Consider the following 22,232-nt stretch of genomic DNA (forward strand, 5'->3'; position numbering starts at 1 on the left):
CTATCTAAACCAACTCAGTAACCCCGTCCCTTTTCCCTTCCGAAGATACAGTACAAGCCTGCTTGTTTTCAAGTTTGTCAATGTTTGATCCACTATGTTGTTTGTTTGGGCTCATTTAGAGATAATCATTTGCCGGAAAACCTCAGTGAGATTGAGATCTTCTTGTTTTCATTAAGATGTAAATCAAGCATTATACAATTAATAATGGACAGTAAGGCACATTGAGCTTGTCCTGCTGGCACCATTCACAGCTTAGCTAGAGCTCCAGGGGTCTGGCAAGGAATATTAAACTTTACAAGCACTTTCGAGAAACACTACCCTCTGATAAATAGTTTGTGAAAAATACTGTACGTGGGCATAGATATACATTTTAAGTGCTGTCGAGTATAATTATCTACTGCGTCTCCTGGTCCTGCTCTCTGTGCTGGGTATGCACTGCTATTATAGAAATGCCCCCCACAGTGAAAGCATAGCACAGTGAAAGCATGCTAAAGCATAGGGAAGCACTGTAAAGAATAGTGAGGTATGGTAAATCATATTAATAAACATGGTAAATACATAGTGTAACCATGGGAAAAGCATGGGAAAAATGCAAATACTGTGCAAATGGGCTAACTCTGTCGATTCCTGGGCTACCCTTACACTTCTTTGTTATAGGTTAAATAGGTTCAGTTCCTTAAACATGGACCATAGCTCATACATTTCAATCTGGGACTAGTCTGGAAAACCATGGCTACTAAATAAACAAATTGTAGGAAGTAAGATTGCCCTTTACTATGGCTTCTGTTATTCTTAAAGGAAATCAGAAGTTGACCACTCAGTCTTAACCACAAACATGCATTGAGGATAAACAAATGAAAAAGATGAACGCTAACCATGATTTTCAATACTTCCCTGGGATTTACCATGCGCGGTTATCCTTTCATGCTACGGCTTGTTTTGTCTTGTTGGAGATACTTATTTGTGTGTTGTGTATTTGGTTTGTTTGTTTTGGTCATGTTAGATGTTCCAGGTGATTCAGCCAGAACGAGCGCTGTACATACAAGCTAATAACTGTGTCGAAGCCAAGGACTGGATCGACATTCTCACGAAGGTCAGCCAGTGCAACAAGAAGCGGCTCTCGATGTACCATCCCTCCGCATACCTCAACGGCCACTGGCTGTGCTGCAAAGCCTCTTCAGACTGCGCTGCTGGGTGCTCACCTTGTACAGGGTAAGAACCCCACTGCAGACTCAGTGGAAGCCTACACAGTGCTGTAGGCTGCAATATATATTTACAAAAATGGTCATGACATTTATTGCGGCGTGTCTTTCGAGTACTTCCTTATTTCAAGGAAACAGTTCTGCTGGTTACCCCTCCTTCATACTGTTACTGTACACAGGGTGCGGCCAGCAGAGTTGAAAGGTAATTACCATTTGAATGTTATTGTTTAAATCCAATTAGTCACAGTACTTTATCAACACAGTGGTGGGGCAAATGCTCTCAAACAACTCAAGCCTTGTAATTGTAATTTTAATTTCAATTTCACAGCCACAATGTATACTTAACATGCAAACCTGTTTACAATGCACGTGTGGAACACTCCTAACGTATCAAGTGGTACTGCGCGCAGTGAAAGTACAAAGCTGGATAGACTCCACGACATATCCTGACAGAGTCTGGGGCTGAACATTGTTTAATGCCAAATATCAAAACAAACTTGTTTTTGTAAAAAAACATATTGCCGTTATATTCGCAGCACAGGAGACAGCAAAGCGTGTTTTGAACATTGCGCACTATTCTGTAGCATTCAATTATCCATCCTTGTTTAGGTGTAGATACAATATTAATTACAGCACATTACTGTGTACATTTCTTGTATATTCATTATAAAAGTGCTACAAAGCACTCCACAAAGACAATGTTCCCTTATATTCACTTGTAATGTTCCTGTTTTTGTGTTTTAATGAACTCTGTTTAAGACCAAGTGCTAATTTGGTACTTTGTCATTGTAAGTGGTTTGTAAGTTTTCATTAGTCTGTGCTATCATTTTTTTGCTGCTAAGTGTTCCAATATGTATATTAAGGTACCCCCTGTAGTGCCTTTATCTACTGCCACTGCATTTTATGCTTCCCATAACTCGCGAACCATTTGATATACAAACTTCACATTCACAGGGTCATGTAACTGCCTTGAGAGAAATCCGCTGGTGACCTTGACCTCTGACCTCTGACCTAGAACGGTTTTGATGTGACAACATACAACCCCTCAGATCTCTAGTTGTCCTTCTTTCCCAGTACGCTTTGGTGCACAATAACTGGGCACGATTACAATAGCTGCATAGTTTGTGTGTCCTACAGCTTCTTTTTCCACAACAGAATTAATTAGATGACAACAATTTCCTGTTTCTCTGTAAACACACTGGACATGGTTGAGATTTTTTTGGCACAGTAAAGTTAAATATTTACCTCTGTGTCCCTTGGTTGAAGCTAAATTATGCATGTATTATTCAAGGGGGTTACCAGCAAACATTCAGCTCGATGTGGATGGAGACAGAGAGACTGAGCGCATTTACTCTCTCTTCAGCACGTACATGAGCAAGTTGGACAAAATGCAAGGTAAAAGTCAAGGCTTTTTTTCAAGTTTATTTAGGATTTTTCATTTAGGATTCTTCTGTGCTCTTCAAATGGTGAGATGCATACTGCCTCCACAAGAATAACATACTTTAAACCTTTAATAGATACATTTTCTCAATCTTTTCTGTTCTTTTATTGAGTTCTGGAGCTTATATTCAGTTCTAATTGGCTGCCGTATACACAAGTAGACTATGATGATGTGAAGTGTCTTTCAGTAGTTCAGGACAAACCCCAAGACAGTATTTGAGAATAGTGATATTTTTAATGATGACTGGAGTGTGATGGAGATGAGCAATTTGGTGTGTAACCCGGTTAGTTTGAGGGCCACCGCCTGGCTGGCTGGATGAGGTGATAGATCCCCACGTGATTTAACCAAGAGGAAATTGAAAAAACAAGAGGGCAGTGATTGGGGGAGGTGGGGGATGTGAATCAATTGCTCATAAGGATGGGTTTGTCTGGTTTATTTATTGATTGTTTAGGAGATGACGTAGTGAGTGTGGGGGCAGTCGTTCCTCTCCAACTAAAGTCCTAAACTTTCATTTCTGTTAGTAAGCACCCACACCATCTAGTGCTCAACTGTGTATTGCCAGCAATACAGTAGGAAACTGCATCCAAAATAGCTGATCAGCAGATGGCACTGGCTGATACCTCTATAAAGACACTTTAGCTGATTACAACTGAAGGCGAGCCCTTGAACTTGGGTAAAAGCATTTTGACACAGATTTCAAAACAATAATGCTCACTCGGAATGATAGTAAACATCATATAAAAGTTAAGGGGATAGTAACATTTATTAATTTGAAGCCAGTTGCTTTTCTAATATTACTTACTGCAACAGGACGAAGGCTGGGCATGAATGAGTGACCACACACACCCACGCACGCACGCACGCACACACACGGCAAACAAGCATCTGCACAAAAGAGCCAGGCTTGTTTGCAGGAGCAGCTATAGAGCTCGTAACCTGTGAGTTTATAATTGCAGTGCATCACACAAGACTGCCTGTTGAATACCAGTTTGCTACAGAAGTAAACGCACATTGTCAATTCATATTTCGCCTGTGCATAGCACCTTGAGAAGCTTGCAGTGAAAGTAGACTTGCACTTTCCACCCAGTGGTTGTACTGTTCAGGCCTGGAAAAGGATGCATCTGCAGACTCTTCTGCCAGCCAGGCTCTGATTTTATGAATCCTGAGCAAGGCTTCGGAACACAGATGGGCTCATGTTCCTGTTTGTTTTTTCAGAGGCCTGTGGTAGTAAGTCTGTGTATGACGGGCCGGAACAGGAAGAGTATTCCGGCTTTGTGATTGACGACCCCCAGGAGACGTACAAAACACTGAAGCTGCTGGCAGCCACCATCCACACGCTAGAGCAGGAGCATGCCCAGTACAAGAAGGACAAGTTCATGAAGACCAAGTATGGGAGCCAGTAAGTGGCCATCATTATCACCACAGTTGATTATCCATTTTTCTGTTTTTTTTTTTTTTTTTTTTAAACTTCAGTCGGCCATCTTATTTCAGGTCTGGTAAGCTAGAACTTCTTGCACCATTTCACTTGAGCAATGTGAAATTCCCTGCACGTTAATGTCGGCGGACATGCTTTGAAACCAGTGACATGGTTGACACAGAAGTCCCTGGTTCTTAGCTGCTACATCTTGGGGTTTTTGTACTGACCCAAAGTGGCTTCCAGAATCCACAATAAATGGTTTTCACAAGACCACCACAGTGTCCTTGTCATGCCTGAAAGAAGTTGATAATGTCTGGTGCACTATTTGTGAACGTAGTCTTTTTATAACACTTTACTGTTTGTATTTTAAAACTGTGTGGCATCTTTTAAAACGATTTAATCTAAAATGTAATTTGTATGTTACTTGCTTATTCTGTTCATCTAAAACCGCACACTTCACAGTTACTTTCTGTTTCGATTCAAACAGCTCAATACAATTCAAATATTGACATTGCTAGTTCGCTACTGGCATACACTTCACATTACTGTTGTTAAGTTTGTAGATTTGCGGGTAGAAAATTGCTGCTGCAGCTGCTTTGAAATTAAAGGGTGTGATGAGGCGACACATGGTTTCTAAGGATGACTGTCCCTTTTCTAGTCGATTATTTGGTGCTACCCCTATTGTCATGCCTGACAAAAGTTCAATAAACCACCAAACTATATAAAACAGTTTTATAATACTTATTTTTTTCTAGAACTGTTATGTTTTTTTTATTATTTTATTTATTTATTTTTTTTGCACATGGCCGAAGTTTTAATGGGGCTGTTTATTTAAAAGTGAATTGACTGTTTCTTTAAGGTATTGCCAAAGAGCAGGATCAGGGCAGTATAAATAAGTGAGCTGTCTACAAGCCATTAAATACTGAAAATGTCTACGAATATAAGACACAAATGCTAATAATTATATTTGCATCAGAAGTTTATCAATTAAGAAACAACACAGTGTGTCATAGATATCTCAGACTTTTTTGTCCAAATCCTTTTAGGTTTATAGGATGTTGTTTATTTGTATTTTTCTGTTTTTTTTTTCTTTCCAGGGAGCATCCCATAGGAGACAAGAGTTTCCAATGTTACATCAGACAGCAGTCAGAGAGTTCGTCATATTCCATCTGAATGGGAGAAGAGCAAAAGTTTGATTCTTAGATCAAAACATTATCTTCCTGAAAAGGGTAGCATAATGTACAGGTCTAAAAAAAAAAAAGAAAATGCTTTCTCCTTCGTATGACTTACTAAATGTTATATTTTTCACAAACTGTTACAGTAGTTGCTAAGCACTTTAGTCATCTGCCTTTTGCAGATGATGTAACTCTTTGCCTTGGTGTTGTGTTTTTTTTTTTTATTATTATTATTTTATACATGCTTCAGTTTGAACGATCAGTTAAATGATCACTGAAAACTGACGTTTTAGCAAAATAAATGTGTAAACTCCATTGTATTTCAAGATCTCGGGACCAAGCCAACTTGTTGTAGGAGAGACACAAGCTTTATACAGCGTTGTGGGCCAAACACCATTTTTTTTTGTTTTGTTTGTTTTTCTTTTCCACTTCAAGATTGCTTTTTCCTTTTTTTTTATACCTCAAAAATCAAAATATTATTCCCCACAACTATTATGTGAACCAGGGTTTTTAACAGGTTGCATTTCTTTGTCATCACAAAATGGTATTTTATTAGAGAGAGAGAGAGAGAGAGAGAGAGAGAGAGAGAGAGAGAGAGAGAGAGAGAGAGAGAGAGAGAGAGAGAGAGAGAGAGAGAGAGAATATGTTCTGTGTGTTAACTGTTGGATTCTTGAGGCGTGTACAGGGGTGTGTGCATTACCATCAGTGCCATACAGAAGACTGAATATACTTAGATCATCGGAGGATGACGTTTTGTACACCAAGAACATAAGGGACTTTTTACTTAAGGGGCTTTTTTTTGTGAAAGGAGGAAAAAATACTGAAAGACAATTCAAATACTTTTTTTAAAGTTTTAGGATTGGTTTGTTTTCTTTTCACAAAAAGTAAAGCACCATAGAGTAAATATGTTTGAAAATACTACCCACTGAGCTCTGTGTTTGTGTTCATCAGGTATTGACTGTTACATAAAGTGTTCAGACTACAGTACTGAATTGCACTAGCCAAGTGTTAACATCAGCACTGTTATGTTGTTGAACCAGCTCAGACATTAAAAGCGCTGTTTTAAAATGCAATGCTGTGAAAAAACCACAGCAGTGTGGTATTTCTAAACTGCTTTTTCAGAACCCCAGAATGTTTTCTTAGAATTGCCTCCTAAGCTGTAAAAAGGTATTTGTTTGGGGTTTTTTTTGGAAAAGAGGGAGGATGTAAATGATTTATTTACATCAATTCTTTAAAGTTATGTCAAAAGGGATTATTGTTAATCTTGAGTTGGTTTATGACATACTGCTGCTGTGTTGTTTTTGCTTGAAATTGGAGTCATGGTCTCTGTATCACACACATGACAGAACAGTATGCTGTCTCTATGAATAACAGTTTGTACAGAATTCCAAAACTGTAGGAGGCTGTATGGCATTTTTCATTAAGTTTTAAAAAAATCTGTCATTGGTCTAATATTATTAATACAGTACAATTAAGCATTTTGCTTTAAAAGGTGCCAAGGAGGCAGTAATAAAATATATATATTTTTATAAGCGGTTTCTGTTTGGTCCAAATCCCCATAAAATTCAATTTTGGGTGAATAATAAACACAAATTCTGTTTTCAACTTGAAAAGGTGTAGCTGCATCAGAAAAAGTATCCCTTTAATGTTTTATAATAGTCATATTTTGACAGGTTTAAAGCTGTAAAAATAAATCTTAACATTTTATTTTTTTGAAAGTATTAAAAAAAGAAATAAAATATGAAGTTTGAAGATATGAAAATAAGAAGTATGTTTTATTTACTTTGTTAAATGAAGGCAATTATGTTAATGGTATATGTGTGTACATATAAAACTAGCCAACTAGTGCATCTTACCAGAATGCTGTTCCATTCGATACCAGAAGGGAAAGGTCAGGTGCTGAGGACTGCATCTGTTCCAGAACGTCACAGTGCTTCTGTCATTATAAGGCGTTTTTAGGGTTCATTTGTAAAATGATGGTGTGTGTGTGTGTGTGCGAATACTAATCGTCTCCAATGTATTTTTACTTGCCAATTAAAAGACATTTATCATTTCTCACTGATGTCTCACTGTCAATGTTTTACCCCTGAAATCTGATCAGTTTATGCAGACATTCTTTGCATCTCAGAAAGCCATTCTCACATACTGTAATAGTTATGAACACTTACTTTACCTTCATATACATACATATACACGAATGCCAGAAAAGGGTTACATTTTTCACATAGACTTCAGTGCTTTTTATATTATAATAAAAAGTTCAGTGATTTTTTTTTTTTTTTTTTTTTTTTTTTACCAATCTATATTTTGTTTAAAAAGTGGGCAAGTTACAATCGAAGTGGGTCATCTTTCTTTTATTCTATACTGGTGAAATAACCCCCAAAACAAACCCCCACACCCATGTAAATGGAACCAATCGAGGGCAGCAAGAGTTCAAAATGAACCTTTGTGTGATATCAGATACGTCTCGTCTTAATGGTATCTGTATAATGTGAGGTAAGACTGTGTGGTACCAAGTCAAGGGATCCACACAGGCAATGGGTAGCTTTAGCCATCGGACATTAAGCTTGCCGGCCCTATGGAGCCCTTAGTGCCTGTAGCTCTGCTAAGCTCAACTAAGGTTAATGCAACACTAATTGTTTAATTTACAATATTTTACCCAAGGAGGTGATATTTTTAATAAAACAATCAAAACTGAATGAACTGGTCAAGGCGCATCACATTTGTGGCTGTTTAAGAGAAATAATGGTGCCTCTGTTGTCAAGTATTGAAAACCACATAATCCTTTCAGGAGTGTTACTCCCTGGTGAAGTATTTTTTATATAAACCATATTTGTATAAAAAATATAAAGTGACTATATGGCTGTGTGTTCAGCAGGACAGTTTGGGACAGTTCAGGCTTTTCATCTCGCAACACAATGCATTCTGGTACGTTTTGCTTGTCTCAGGTAGCATTCTTACCTTTAAGAGAAGCTGGACTACGTTTACCAGAATGCATTGGGTTGTGAGTTGAAAAGCCTGAACTATCCCAAACTGTCCCGCTGAACACAAAGCCATATGGTCACCTTAACAATTAAGCATCACTTTTGTACCAGTGTTAATAATACTAAACTACATGTGGAAATACTTCAATGAATTTAAAGTTGCTGCACAATAAGCTTAGTACTGTACATCTCTTTACCAAACTTGTCACGGCTGGTTTCAGAGACCCCGATTAACACTAGTCTTGGACTACTAAATGTTACTTTAGATTAGGAAGTCCAAAACTAGTGCCAGTATATCTGGGTCTGTGAAACCAGTCGTCAAAGTACAAAAAAATCGGGTGACGGAACATATTTAGTCAGGAGGACAATTAAATGACCAGGTCTGGCCTGTGGATTTGCATATTTGGCATTTTACACTTTCACGCTTCGGGATTACACATAGGACTTCATTTACATCAATGGGGGGTGTTGTGGTTTCAGTAAACGCTGCTCCCCATCGATTGGTTTTAACACGGTGGTGATATCCAGATTTGTTCTCCAGCTATACCGCTTCCAGGAACTCATTGGCTATCTGTGATTTTAACTCCAGGACAGTGCGCAGGGCGTGCTAACTGTTGGCTGAAGTCTGGTGCCCGCAGCGCTCCCCCCCACTGCAGATTTCCTATTGGGAGTCCAGTTCCTGCGTGTTTCCCAACCTCCTAACACGAGAGAAGCAATCTCTGAGACAAAATACCAAGAGTGAAACAATTAACCGAGTCTAGGAAACTAAACCCGAGGCCTACTTTACCTGCAACAGTTGCTTTTTCTTTGTTTTGGTGACTAATAATGTGGAGAAAAAAGATGCTGTTCTCTGATTCTTTGGGGTGCCTCTTCATTTTGTTACTTGCTTTTTGCGAAACGCACCAGTGTAAGTAAGAAATCAACAAAGTTAAAGTGAAACTACTTCATCAGGTTTTGACAAATAATTTGTGTCGAGCATAACCACGTTATGTTTGTCTAGCTTCTTTCATAGGAGTTTCAGTTTAAAATACTTTAATAACTTTTGAAAGAATACAGTAGTTGCTGGTTCCGTATAACAACTGTGTCAGTGTTGTTTTTGTAGTTTATACTGTGATGCTGGTGAAATAACAGAAAGTAACGGTTTTAGTAAATACTTTTGGACATTATTTCTAAAGAAGCTGTAAACGTATTCATAAAAAGGTTAGAATGCAACATTTATTCTAAAACATTCATTGTCTGCTCGATGTTAAGTGCAATTATTCTAGTTTTTGCTGTGCGGTGCAAAGTTAGGACTGAAACTATTAATGCAATCGGTTCGTACTTCATTGACTTTCATTGCAATTGTACGGTGTAATTTTACAGCACATTTTGTGAAGTAGACAAATGTTTTGGCTGGAGCCCTCATTAATTATACTGATCACTAGCTAAAACGTTTGTCTCCTTGATGAAGGGTCAGTTTGATAAATCTATGACCCCTAAACCACAGCTGGATTATATCAGACCATTTTACAATGGAGGGGAACCGTGGAGTGCATCAAACACTTATTTTTAGGGGTGATGCCGTGAGGCAGTTGGTTGATTCAATCCAACAGGATTGATCGATGCTGTAAACTGATCTAATACAATTCATGTGTGTTTTTGAAGAACATGTTGAATAATGTATGGTGATAATGCTTTTCTTTTTCCTCTTTTTTTTATACACAAGTCTTGTCACAGAGACATGCGTCTCAGTTCCTGACTAGAAGGCGAAGAGCCAACTCTTTATTTGAAGAAAGTAAGAAAGGGAATCTGGAGAGAGAGTGCATCGAGGAGCTGTGCAACAAGGAAGAAGCCAGGGAAGTCTTTGAGAACGACTCTGAGACAGTAAGCATCCCATAAGGTTTCAAGTGAATGCTTCAAACAACCCAATTGATTTAGCTTTAAGGAGCTGATATCTTTTTATTTTTATTTTGACCAATTTGAGGCCCGATCTACTATACCAATGTCCCTTAGTAATGAACCGCAAAACAAAGTTGGAAATAAGATCTCCATTGCATAGGCACTTTGAGCCGTTCCAGGTTGGGGTTAATTAGACACACCAATACTAAACTCTGGATCACACTGCTATGCACATGAACTGATTGCTGCTATACCACTGGAGTGAATCTGACCTAAAGCACAGGAATTGAGGACCCGCATGTCTAATTTAAAGTAAAATAAACACGCAAAGATTATATGACTGGGAAAAAAAAATAGCGGTGGTAAATAAATTAAATACAGTGCTCCCCTTTATAACAGTGTAGTCAGGAGCCATAGGGAAGAGGCTTTCCAATGTGTGTTCTGCATTGAGAATGCAAGTGATAGTGTAAGGGCAATTGGGAGCTATGCTACTGCCTTATAACCTGTTCCACAGTATAAAGAGCCTTATAATGAGGGAGCATTGCATGGAGAGAATTGTATTTCTGGAGTGTATATAAACTAGTGTTAGAGTACATATTTAATATATATATATATATATATATATATATATATATATATATATATATATATATATATATATATATATATATATATATATACACACATACAGTACTGTGCAAAAGATTTAGGCAGGTGTGAAAAAATGCTGTAAAGTAAGAATGCTTTCAAAAATAGACATGTTAATAGATTATATTTATCAATTAACAAAATGCAAAGTGAGTGAACAGAAGAAAAATCTACATCAAATCAATATTTGGTGTGACCACCCTTTGCCTTCAAAACAGCATCAATTCTTCTAGGTACACTTGCACACAGTTTTTGAAGGAACTCGGCAGGTAGGTTGGCCCAAACATCTTGGAGAACTAACCACAGTTCTTCTGTGGATTTAGGCAGCCTCAGTGGCTTCTCTCTCTTCATGTAATCCCAGACAGACTCGATGATGTTGAGATCAGGGCTCTGTGGGGGCCATACCATCACTTCCAAGACTCCTTGTTCTTCTTTACGCTGAAGATAGTTCTTAATGACTTTTGCTGTATGTTTGGGGTCGTTGTCATGCTGCAGAATAAATTTGGGGCCAATCCGATGCCTCCCTGATGGTATTGCATGATGGATAAGTATCTGCCTGTACTTCTCAGCATTGAGGAGACCATTAATTCTGACCCAATCCCCAACTCCATTTGCAGAAATGCAGCCCCAAACTTGCAAGGAACCTCCACCATGCTTCACTGTTGCCTGCAGACACTCATTCGTGTACCGCTCTCCAGCCCTTCGGCGAACAAACTGCCTTCTGCTACAGTCAAATATTTCAAATTTTGACTCAATTTTGAGCACCTGCTGCCATTTTTCTGCACCCCAGTTCCTGTGTTTTCATGCATAGTTGAGTCGCTTGGCCTTGTTTCCACGTCGGAGGTATGGCTTTTTGGCCGCAAGTCTTCCATGAAGGCCACTTCTGACCAGACTTCTCCGGACAGTAGATGGGTGTACCAGGGTCCCACTGTTTTCTGCCAATTCTGAGCTGATGGCACTGCTGGACATCTTCCGATTGCAAAGGGAAGTAAGCATGATGTGTCTTTCATCTGCTGAAGTTTCCTTGGCCGACCACTGCGTCTACGGTCCTCAACGTTGCCCGTTTCTTTGTGCTTCTTCAAAAGAGCTTGGTCAGCACATCTGGAAACCCCTGTCTGCCTTGAAATTTCTGCCTGGGAGAGACCTTGCTGATGCAGTATAACTACCTTGTGTCTTGTTGCTGTGCTCAGTCTTGCCATGGTGTATGACTTTTGACAGTAAACTGTCTTCAGCAACCCCTCCTTGTTAGCTGAGTTTGGCTGTTCCACACCCAGTTTTATTCCTCCTACACAGCTGTTTCTGTTTCAGTTAATGATTGTGTTTCAACCTACATATTGAATTGATGATCATTAGCACCTGTTTGGTATAATTGTTTAATCATACACCTGACTATATGCCTACAAAATCCCTGACTTTGTGCAAGTGTACCTAGAAGAATTGATGCTGTTTTGAAGGCAAAGGGTGGTCACACCAAATATGGATTTGATTTAGATTTTTCTTCTGTTCACTCACTTTGCATTTTGTTAATTGATAAATATAATCTATTAACATGTCTATTTTTGAAAGCATTCTTACTTTACAGCATTTTTTCACACCTGCCTAAAACTTTTGCACAGTACTGTATATGTCATCTAATCAAGTATTTTAATCCATTTAATAGGTATAAATGTTACTTATCAGTGTACTGTAGTCAAACAGTAGTGGTTATAGACTTAACGGCTAGAAGACTAAACTATATTCGAAAAGATTGGAGAGTTTTTATTAAAGTGTACAGCGTACAGTAAATAGTTGCATATTGTATAAGTATGTTATGTGCAGAATAATGCAATGTCATTTACATAATATGTTTTCTGAAAGCTAATTCTGTTTATTTTCTTTCTACTTGCCCAGGAATACTTCTATCCCAAGTATGTTGGTAAGTGTGACGCATCCACATTGTACAACCTTTAAGTATTTACTGTATCTCAAGTGAAAAACAAGGATGCGAGTAAACACTTCATTAATCTGGGACATTTTTACGTTGGTCTGCTGTAGTTCAGTACTTAGTAATCCGGTTACTTCTAGTAATCACTTATACCAATAACTTTGTTTATCCAGCATTTGCTCTCCATTCATCATGGAGTGTAATGTAAAAAAAGGCAAATTTCCTGTGAACTGCAGCCAAAATACCAACCCGCATGTCATCCTGTTCTTGCAATTAGACATGCTCCAGCACAGGCTGCACCGGTAATGAGCTGTATTTCAAAGAGTAGGGACTCGACAGTTTGTTAAGCAAAAATGTAATGCAGACACATGTACCAATATGGACATATTTACCATACTGACCTCTCATTATAAGTGAATTGCACAATGTGTATTTATAACTGTCAGCTCATACCAGTAGGGGCTACTACTGCAGGGGCAAATCAGAAAGGACACATGTTATAGCATGTATGGTGTTCTTGCAGAGGGAACAGCAAGTATGCAGTTTATTATTATTATTATGATTGCATGAAATAAGGGACTCAATATTAAAATGAATTGTTTATTATTTTAAATTTGGTTTACAGTTCAGTTAAGCACAATGCTTTCGCTTTTAGATTGTTAATTGGAAGTCAGGCCAATATTTTATTTATTTATTGATTGATTAATTGACTGTGATGTATTTATTTAATGTATTGATTGAATAATTATTATAATACAGTACTATGAGCATCTACAACCACATGTGAAGAAATATGCTTACAGAATTGTCAGCAGGCTTTAAAACAAGGCTGGTCTGTGCTGCTGAATCCGCTCTCCCATTCATTTGTGTGGCACACAGTGTTTCACCTTCTATGACCCTGCTCTAAATTAATTGTGTTCTGTTGGTAATGGCATGGTTCTTTTTAAACCCCTTCACTTGTGTAGCTGCCTGTTTCCAATATTTTCTCCGCCATGCACATCCATTCATTATATAGGTCTTAAATGTGCAGTTCTGAAAGAAACACATGTTTTACAAACATGTATTTTCACCTGGAGGGTGATATTTTCCCCGCCCCTTCACTGGCTTCTATCCTGTCAGTTACCAATCAGCTGTTTCCCCTATTGACTGACCGCCAATAACATGCTTCGACCCAGAAAACACTGCTATGGTGAAATAACTAAGGAAGAAAAGCAGTGAAAGACACAGCAAGCAAACTGCGAACTTTCTTTAAACTAGTGCAGTAAAAGATTTCAATAACATGTAGTTCTTTAAAAACTGCACAGTGTCAGGGAAACAAGTTAAACATGCTGCAGCTGGATGGAGCTTACAGACTGATGACATTTTATAGGTGTAGCTTGATTGAGGTCAATGTCAAACCAAAGTTACAATATTCAAATATATTAACATTTAAAATCACCTAACACCAAGGTGGAACTAGAAGCTGAACATGTCAGGCTTTTTATTAGCTTCCTGCATTTTAAGATATTGCCACATGCACTTATTTTACACACTTATTTTACACACTAACAGTTCAGTAGGGCCTACGGAACTTCTCAAACGCTGGTTGCCATGGTGAGTTACTTACAGCAGTGAGACTGGGTAGCCTGCCTGTCTACCTCTCCTTGAGTCTGCACTAATGGCTGCCACTCCCATGCTAGACGCTATGCCGTTCAGTTAGTCATACAAGACTTTGAAACTGTTAATGGATGTCCCGTTCAGGGTTCAGCTGAAGGAAGCCATTGTAACTGCAGTCTTCTTCAAGGCCTGTGAGTCAGACAGCTTCTGCCATGTCTTGGAGACATTTCTGGGAGGCAGCACTCCTTAGATTACCTGCGGTATTTGTTAGATTCCAGCTCAAATGACGCACCTTTCAAATAAAAAGAAGCTGGCTGTAATCTAGTGTCTAAACCTGATTGATGAACTAACTAGTTTGGATTATGTCTGTTGTACAGCTTGTCTCGGCTCACACCGCGTGGGAATATTAAACAGCCCCCTGTCACAGAGTTCAGAGGCTCCGGCTACCCTGAGATCCTGTGTTAAGGGTAAGTGCATTTCATCTTTACATGAAAGCGTCTGATGCACTTCAGGAATGGAAATAAGACTCCTATTGCATAGCGGGTTCACCCATTCCAGGTTGATTAGCCACAGTGTATAGGTAATAAGCTCAGGTGTGTCTTATTCGAGGAATGGATCAAAATGCTGTGCAATGAGAGTCTTCTTTCTGTCCCTGCACTTCAGCCTTTTACGGCACCAGTGAGGTATTTCATATTAGACTGGTTACCCGGTAGAGCCAAGACCAGAGCTTCTCAAACTCGGTCCTGGGGAGCTCTCAGTTACTTAACTATACCCTTAATTTAACTAATAATTTGTTTGATTAGACCTTTTATTTTACTTGTTTTCAGCTCTTAAACAGTTGCAGTTCAAGTTACTTATAAAATGTTATAGCTAACTTGAAATCTGCAACTGTTCAAGAGCTGAAAACAAGTAAAAAGATCTAATTAAGCAAATCATCAGTTCAATTAAGTGTCTAGTTAAGTAATTGAGAGCTTGGTTGGAATGAAAACCAGCAGCCACAGGGGGTCCCCAGGACAGAGTTTGAGAAGCCCTGGACAAGACTGACAAATATGTGACATCACATACAGTAGTAGGGGTGAATTTCTGAATGTCTTGTTTGAGTTCATGTAATGTATCCTGATATAGAGGTTATGTATTATGATGCTACACAGCTACTGTCATGTACTTCTTGAGTGACAAGTAGTCTGTATAATTCAATACATGTGCCACAATGTCTCATTTCACAATGTGCTTGTCTAGCAGGTCACCTGTATATCATGATATTTTACAAAAAACACAATGGATTTTATTTTCGCAAGTGAATGAATGAGGCGCTTTGAGTAAGCAGCCACTTGACTTAAGCGGCCACAGATATCCAACTGACCAGCTTAATGTCAGTATTGTATTAACAACTCCTAGCATTTTTAACTGGGTCGCTCTGAAACTGAAGAATTGAAACATGTTTCATGTTATACTTTTTTAATGCATTTTAAAATAATTATTTTTTGCATAGAGATCAGCAACCAGTGTTCTCCCCTCCCCTGCTACAGAGATGGTTATGAGAAATGCGTGGATGGGAAAGGCAGGTATGAGTGCATCTGCAAACCTGGATGGCGTGGAGAAAGATGTGAAGAAGGTTTGTCTTCTAGCCCCTTGTGTTCTCTGTATGACTCCCTGCAGGTGTGCACAGGTCTGCTGACGTAGGTGCTCCATGTATATCTCCGTGACTGTTTCACATTGTAGGTTTTTTTGGGTGATCCAGTAGAACTCCCAACAGCCTTGTAGGGTTTGCTTGTGGTAATGGTGGCCGTATCTCATAAAACTTAAGAACTGTTTTATGGAATGTTTTGTTCAACTGTATGACCTAAAAGAATCAGTTTTGTGAATAACTTTTAAACGTGAAATTCTTCAATACATACATACACTCTTGTAAAACAAATCTTCACAATCTATACTAGCTTTATACACAGTCTAACTTCATTATAATGAACCCCCCCTGAGACCTGGAGAAATGTTTGTTACATCAGGTTGTTCACTATAATAGGGTTTGGCAATTTGCTGTATCAGAATAATCTTTATACAGTAGTTCTTTCAAGACACCTTCACATTGATCCACATTTAAACTATATATTTAAACGAAAACAGTAAAGAACTGAATAAAATAATAAGTAGACTGACATGCTGAATACAGTAATTGCGTGCCCTTTCTCTTGAGAAACATATCCAGCGTAGATTGCGCTTTTCTCAATGCACGCTGTTTCAATCTTGTTACCTCCTCACGCCTGTTGCCATGGTTGCAGTTTGTTTGAAGATTCCAATGATTGCATACGTCACACATGATTCACACTACAACAGGTTATCTATGAATCAGCCTTATCTTAGCCTACCAAGGTCTTTGTTTTCACTGAGAGAATAACACATTCACGCTGGAGAAAGTTCAGTGTCAGTCACTACTGAGATCGTTTTATCCGGGTAGATTTTGTAAAAGTGATCGTTCTAATAGGGCTAATTTCCACTGAAAAAAATGGTTCTTACTGCTTCGATTGTTAAGGGGGGTTTGTTATAGTGAAGTTAGACTGTGTGTGTGTGTATATGAACTTTGTGAATATTAACATTGTTATGTATTAAGTTAGCAAAAATAAAAATGCTACCAACGTATTACATATTATACACATTAGTTTAGCCTTTATTATCCCTAAACAGCTGGAATTAACATTGGAGTAACCATAGCAGCACTGCAAATGGGGATGCTATCCTGTGGTTCTGATTCACTTTAATAGGTAGTTCCCAGTGTTGATAGAGCTTTCTTTAATGTGAACCAAGTCCACTGAAAATTACTTTTTTTCGTTTTTGTTTAGATATAAATGAATGCGAGGACCCAGAAGCGCTTGCAGCATGTAACCAGAAATGTTATAATTATCCTGGGGGCTTCCGCTGCCTCTGTGAGGATGGCTACTACCTGCTGACTGACCAGCAGACCTGCACAGGTAAGACACTTGCTGTACGAGACAGAAGGTATACAGTGATTAATACATTCAAACCACTCCGTGCCCCAAGGCAGATCCACCAGCAGTGCAGTACTTGGTGTTCCTTTGTGGTCCTCCTATGCAGTCTTCCATCATGTGTTTTTCTTGTGTGTACAGTCCATGTATTGTTGTTGATTCTTCTCTTTTCACATACAGCTGTATAGTGTTGTTGTTTTTTCTTTTTCAGTCTCATGTTTTCACTGCCATACAGATACTACCGTAAAACCTTGTAGAAACTCGTCTCGAAACGGAGAAGTCTTGACCTGAACGTCATTTCCCTGTTCCGTTTTCAAATAAAATCTCCTGCTTGCTGGTTTTGTTTTAACCATTATTACATGCTCAGGGTGGTAGTAAGAAGAGTCGTTATTTCAGTGTTTCATACTACATTCAGGACAACTCTTTGTGATTTTAAAAACATTGTATTAGAGAATACAGTCAGTTAACATAAGCATGTATCGCAGCATTTTTCACCTGCTTGGTTTTGGGCTTCTAAATAAAAAACAGACTGATGTTAATGCACTGTTTTTCTAGAACCTTAAACCTTAAGAATGCTTTGTCATTGGCATTCCGAGCGTGAGATCTACACTCAGTGAAATTATAAGTGTAGTTGCTGCTAATAGGTTCCAATGGGGATGTGACTTTTAACACAGAGCACAGTGAGATTTTTAAGACACGCATTCTCATGTATATTGTGGTCAGAAACCCTAGTGTACCTCTGTGGCAAAGTGGTTAACAGTGTGCAGGTGATCAATAAATAGACAGACAACGATAATCCAGGTGCAATGGTGGTTTATTTTTAAATCCAATTGCCTGATGACAAACAGCAGTAAATAATAAACAATGATAATAATAAGCAATACAGTGGCGTGTATTGCTTTATTGTAATCCACGGGTTTGATCCCGAAACAATAAACAGTCCCATTCTTTAAACACCCACATGAAACAGAAAACACATACACAAGTCCACAGTGAGTGCTAAGGTGCTCATGGTGTAATTACAGTTCTCCGTGAAATGTTGTCCGGGTTTAGTGTTGGCCTTTGGCAACTGATCATGTTAACCATCTAAATAACAAACAAGTACAATTTAGACACGACAAACAAAACACTCACGGTTCACAACACAGTACTCCTTCCGGTTAGCATTAACCATTACAATGGAACAGATCACCTCGCTCCGTCCCCTTTTGTACTGTCTATCATGGCCCCTTAGTTAACGAGTGCAACAGCTCCTCCAATCCGCGGCTGCCACATTGTTTCCCTTCCGGGTAGATGATTTAGTGTACCGGAGCTCCGTTCCCTTTCTGGATGACCAACTTCCGCCTAACCCTGGGAATTAATTGTCTGGCCATCCAGTCCAGGGCACTCTGTTCCCTTTACACAGCGCCCTCACAGGTCGGAAGGGAGATGTATCACCAAGAATCATTTTGTATCTGTCACAGCCTCCTACTTGCAGTACTGCAAAAAACAGCTTATAACCTTCTTCCATTTTATTAGATTTATTACCATGTGTTGTAGGATGCATGTTCCTCCTAGACATATGATTCACTGCAGAGCTTTCTTTTAAGATAGGAAAAGGAAGAGAGTTATTAGGAGTGCTGGAATGTGACTCCTCCACAGATAATTTTTTTAAGCCGAAGATGTTTCAAAGCTTTGCTGTAAAGGCACATTAACCCAGTTTCTGTATGCAGTAGAAAGCACGTATAGGGTAGGTTTTGTAGAACCTTAATTTAGTTTACTACTATGCAGAAGGAGAGCCTGTTTCTAAGGTGCAGCGTGCCTTGCTTTAACAGCGTTGTTAGGGTCCAGACAGCTGTAAAAAGGAACACGCATTAACAGTGAAGGCAACTCCGCTACACTATTATTAGTATCAGTATTATTACATCTACTGTTCGCACAGGACTAAAAGTCACCACGTAAACAGGTGGTTTGGGAATTTTTATTGACATCAGTGAAATTTTGTCCCGTGCAAACAGTCCATTTCTTTTTATCCCAGAAAATGTTCTCAGAGGTCCTCTGATTTATTATTTTAACAGGACATCGGCACCTTCTGTAAAATTTCAAACTCAGGCATCCTGTGTCTTTTTACTCCCGTTCAAATTGACCATGTCAGTGTTATGTTACAATTGATGTAGCATTTCCAGGGTGTTCACCTTCACGGTAAACCATAATATACTATTACAATTGGTACTATCTGTCCTGAGATTCTCCTGTTCAATAAAACACTACGATTGTGCATAACCAAATTGGGGACAGGCGAAAATACAAAACATAATTGATGACTCTTTTAAAAAAAAAAAAAAAAAAAAAAAAGTATGCTTTGATTAACGGTGCACTCAAGGGACTAAATGGTTGTTCTAGTCTTTGGAAAAGAAGGTACAACGAAATTAGTTATTTACACCTGGTTCATTGTTTACAAATCATGCACAAAAACGACTTCTTTGGCCACAACATTCGCATTTCTTTCGTTGATGAAAACCTCTGGGAGGTTACTAGACATCCTCTGCTTTTGACCGAGGACACCTGCTTTTTATTCCTGTGCAAATCATTCTTTAGAGTGCACTTTGATATCTGGGTCAAGACCTGACAACGAGATTTCATTCGCTTTGTTTTTTTAACCTCGGTGGCTCATTTGTTCATAGTAGAAAAACAAATAACAGAACACTGCCACAGCTGCTAATCTCCTCTCCACTTCTAGTAAATGAGGTCGCTTCCCAGAAATCAGAACTAAAGTAAGTTATGTAATAGTATGGGTTTCAGATTATGTAGCTGGAGAAACATTCACTTCCTAGCAATAAATTAGCACTGAAAACGGTAAGTTTTCAACAGTGTTCAAAATAGCCATATGTGAGTAGTCTGTACGTGTGGCTGAGACAAAGTGGTTGGCTTGTACTAATGGATTTTTAAAATAAGGCTCTAAGGGCCCAATTTTGATGACAGGCCAAACCTCTAACTCTAGGGAAAAAAAGCATTTGCCCCTGATTTTTAGAACTAATGTTGGGAAATAACAATCCTTGGAACACAAGGACAGTACTTGAAACTGCAGTAAAGGCTTTTCCTTATGAACTCCTGTTAGCAGATTCAGCATATTGTTGTTGTTATTATTATTATTATTATTATTATTATTATTATTATTATTATTTATTTCTTAGCAGACGCCCTTATCCAGGGCGACTTACAATCGTAAGCAAATACATTTCAAGTATTACAGTACAAGTAATAATACAATTAAGAGCAAGATAAATACAATGACTTTGGTTCAAGCAAGTACAAGTGTGACAAAATACAATTCAATAATGCAGCAGATAAGTGTCAGTGATAGTTACATCAGGATATGATTAAATACAAAATACTACAGATTAAACACTTGGCAGATTACAGTACTCTGAAGTACAGGATTAAATGCAGTAAAATAGGGGGCAGATAAGAGCAAATAAAGTGCATTTAAGGAAGGGTGATAAGTGTCCCAGGGGAAAAACAGAGGAGTTCTACAGGTGCTGTCTGAAGAGATGAGTCTTAAGGAGGTGCTGGAATGTGGTCAGGGACTGGGCATCTGGACATCTGTAGGAAGGTCATTCCACCACTGCGGAGCGAGGGTGGAGAAGGAGCGGGCTCTGGAGGCAGGGGAGCATAGAGGAGGTAGAGCCAGTCTAGTGCAGGCGGAGCTGGGAGATCGAGTGGGGGTGTAGGGAGAGATGAGGGTCTGGAGGTAGCTGGGTGCAGTCTGGTCAAGGCATCTCTAGGCTAGTACAAGAAGATAAAGGTATTGTAAGCACAAATCATTACGCTATCTTGAGATAAGCATACAGTGATGAAGACACCATCTCGAGACACACCTTCAGTTATGCATGATGAATATTTTACTATAAATTATCTACGGTTTTACCACAATTAACTACTATATTACCTTAAAACCATATTCAGATTTAAGCGGAACCAAAGGTTTTACTTTATGAATATTTATTCTACAGTAATAGTAGAATTCTGGCTATAAATTGAATTCATTTGAAATATGACCTAATATTTTAGACAATATTTAACTTTGGTTCAATTTAATGTTAACATATATCAGTGCTTGTTTAACATTCAAAAATAAGAAATATCTTGTTAAGTTAAAAAAAAAAAAACACTTTTTTTTTATTTTAAGTTACAAAAATAATTAAGTAGATTGTAATATTAGTTTTCAACATATAAATAAAGTATTATACTAGGTACAATGAGGTTTAAGAAATGCACGTCAGAACAGCAGCAGTTTCAAGTTAACTGAAGCATATTTCTAAAGAACTTTAGTTGAACCACCATCAGTTATTGAACTAGGATCAGTTATTGAACCAGGATCAGTTATTGAACTAGCATCAGTTATTGAAACAGCATTGAACCAGCATCAGTTATTGAACCAGCATCAGTTGTGGAAAGTTTTTGTTCTTTAAAGAGATGATTTGTTCATTTAATGTCTCTTTGGAAAGTTCTGTTATGTTTCAATCAAATTTTTTGATTAGTGAGTGTGGCAGGATGGCTTGCAGTGGTGAGGTGTGGTGACGTCACGGACCAGGAAGTAACTGAACCAAAACAGTGGATGGGCGGGTGAAACTGAACGCAACGGCGTTCAGCTGATTTTATTAACTAAATAAACAAAACAAAAGATTTAAACAAACAACACAAAACAAAAGGTCACGAGGGCCAAACGAATAAACAAATACGCGTTTAGCAGTCGTTTTTAAATCTAGTTTTTTTCTCCTCGCTCTCTCCGCTCCCCGTACTCTCCTCTGTACACCCCCCCGCAGCACGGACAGCTGCAGGTTCTTATACTCTGGCCGAGGGGTTAACTAGCTGTTAATTATCTTATTATCCCTTGGCCACAGTCTGCACGAGTTTAGTAAGGATGCGTGACTGTCAGCTAGTTAAATTAATCAGTAGCTGATCAGCCACGCATCCTCACGAGGTTTTTAAATATAAAAACAATAC

The 22,232-nt window shown here is 38.5% G+C and overlaps 2 protein-coding genes across 2 annotated transcripts in view; both read left to right on the top strand.

Moving 5' to 3' along the window:
* LOC117405760 (ras GTPase-activating protein 3) overlaps positions 1-7,293 on the top strand; it is a 74,646-nt gene extending 67,353 nt beyond the window's left edge. The window contains exons 21-24 of the mRNA XM_034009118.3: positions 1,004-1,212; positions 2,494-2,597; positions 3,859-4,042; positions 5,158-7,293. Coding sequence (XP_033865009.2) covers positions 1,004-1,212; positions 2,494-2,597; positions 3,859-4,042; positions 5,158-5,233 — 573 coding nt within the window. The 3' untranslated portion in view covers positions 5,234-7,293. The remainder of the gene's footprint in view (positions 1-1,003; positions 1,213-2,493; positions 2,598-3,858; positions 4,043-5,157) is intronic.
* A 1,482-nt stretch (positions 7,294-8,775) lies between these two features.
* The window catches only part of LOC117405376 (vitamin K-dependent protein S-like), a 28,076-nt gene continuing 14,619 nt past the window's right edge, over positions 8,776-22,232 (top strand). The window contains exons 1-6 of the mRNA XM_034008380.3: positions 8,776-9,126; positions 9,925-10,082; positions 12,636-12,660; positions 14,643-14,732; positions 15,758-15,880; positions 17,103-17,231. Coding sequence (XP_033864271.3) covers positions 9,045-9,126; positions 9,925-10,082; positions 12,636-12,660; positions 14,643-14,732; positions 15,758-15,880; positions 17,103-17,231 — 607 coding nt within the window. The 5' untranslated portion in view covers positions 8,776-9,044. The remainder of the gene's footprint in view (positions 9,127-9,924; positions 10,083-12,635; positions 12,661-14,642; positions 14,733-15,757; positions 15,881-17,102; positions 17,232-22,232) is intronic.

This window comes from Acipenser ruthenus, chromosome 9 (assembly GCF_902713425.1).
Source record: "Acipenser ruthenus chromosome 9, fAciRut3.2 maternal haplotype, whole genome shotgun sequence".
NCBI classification, from domain to species: Eukaryota; Metazoa; Chordata; class Actinopteri; order Acipenseriformes; family Acipenseridae; genus Acipenser; species Acipenser ruthenus.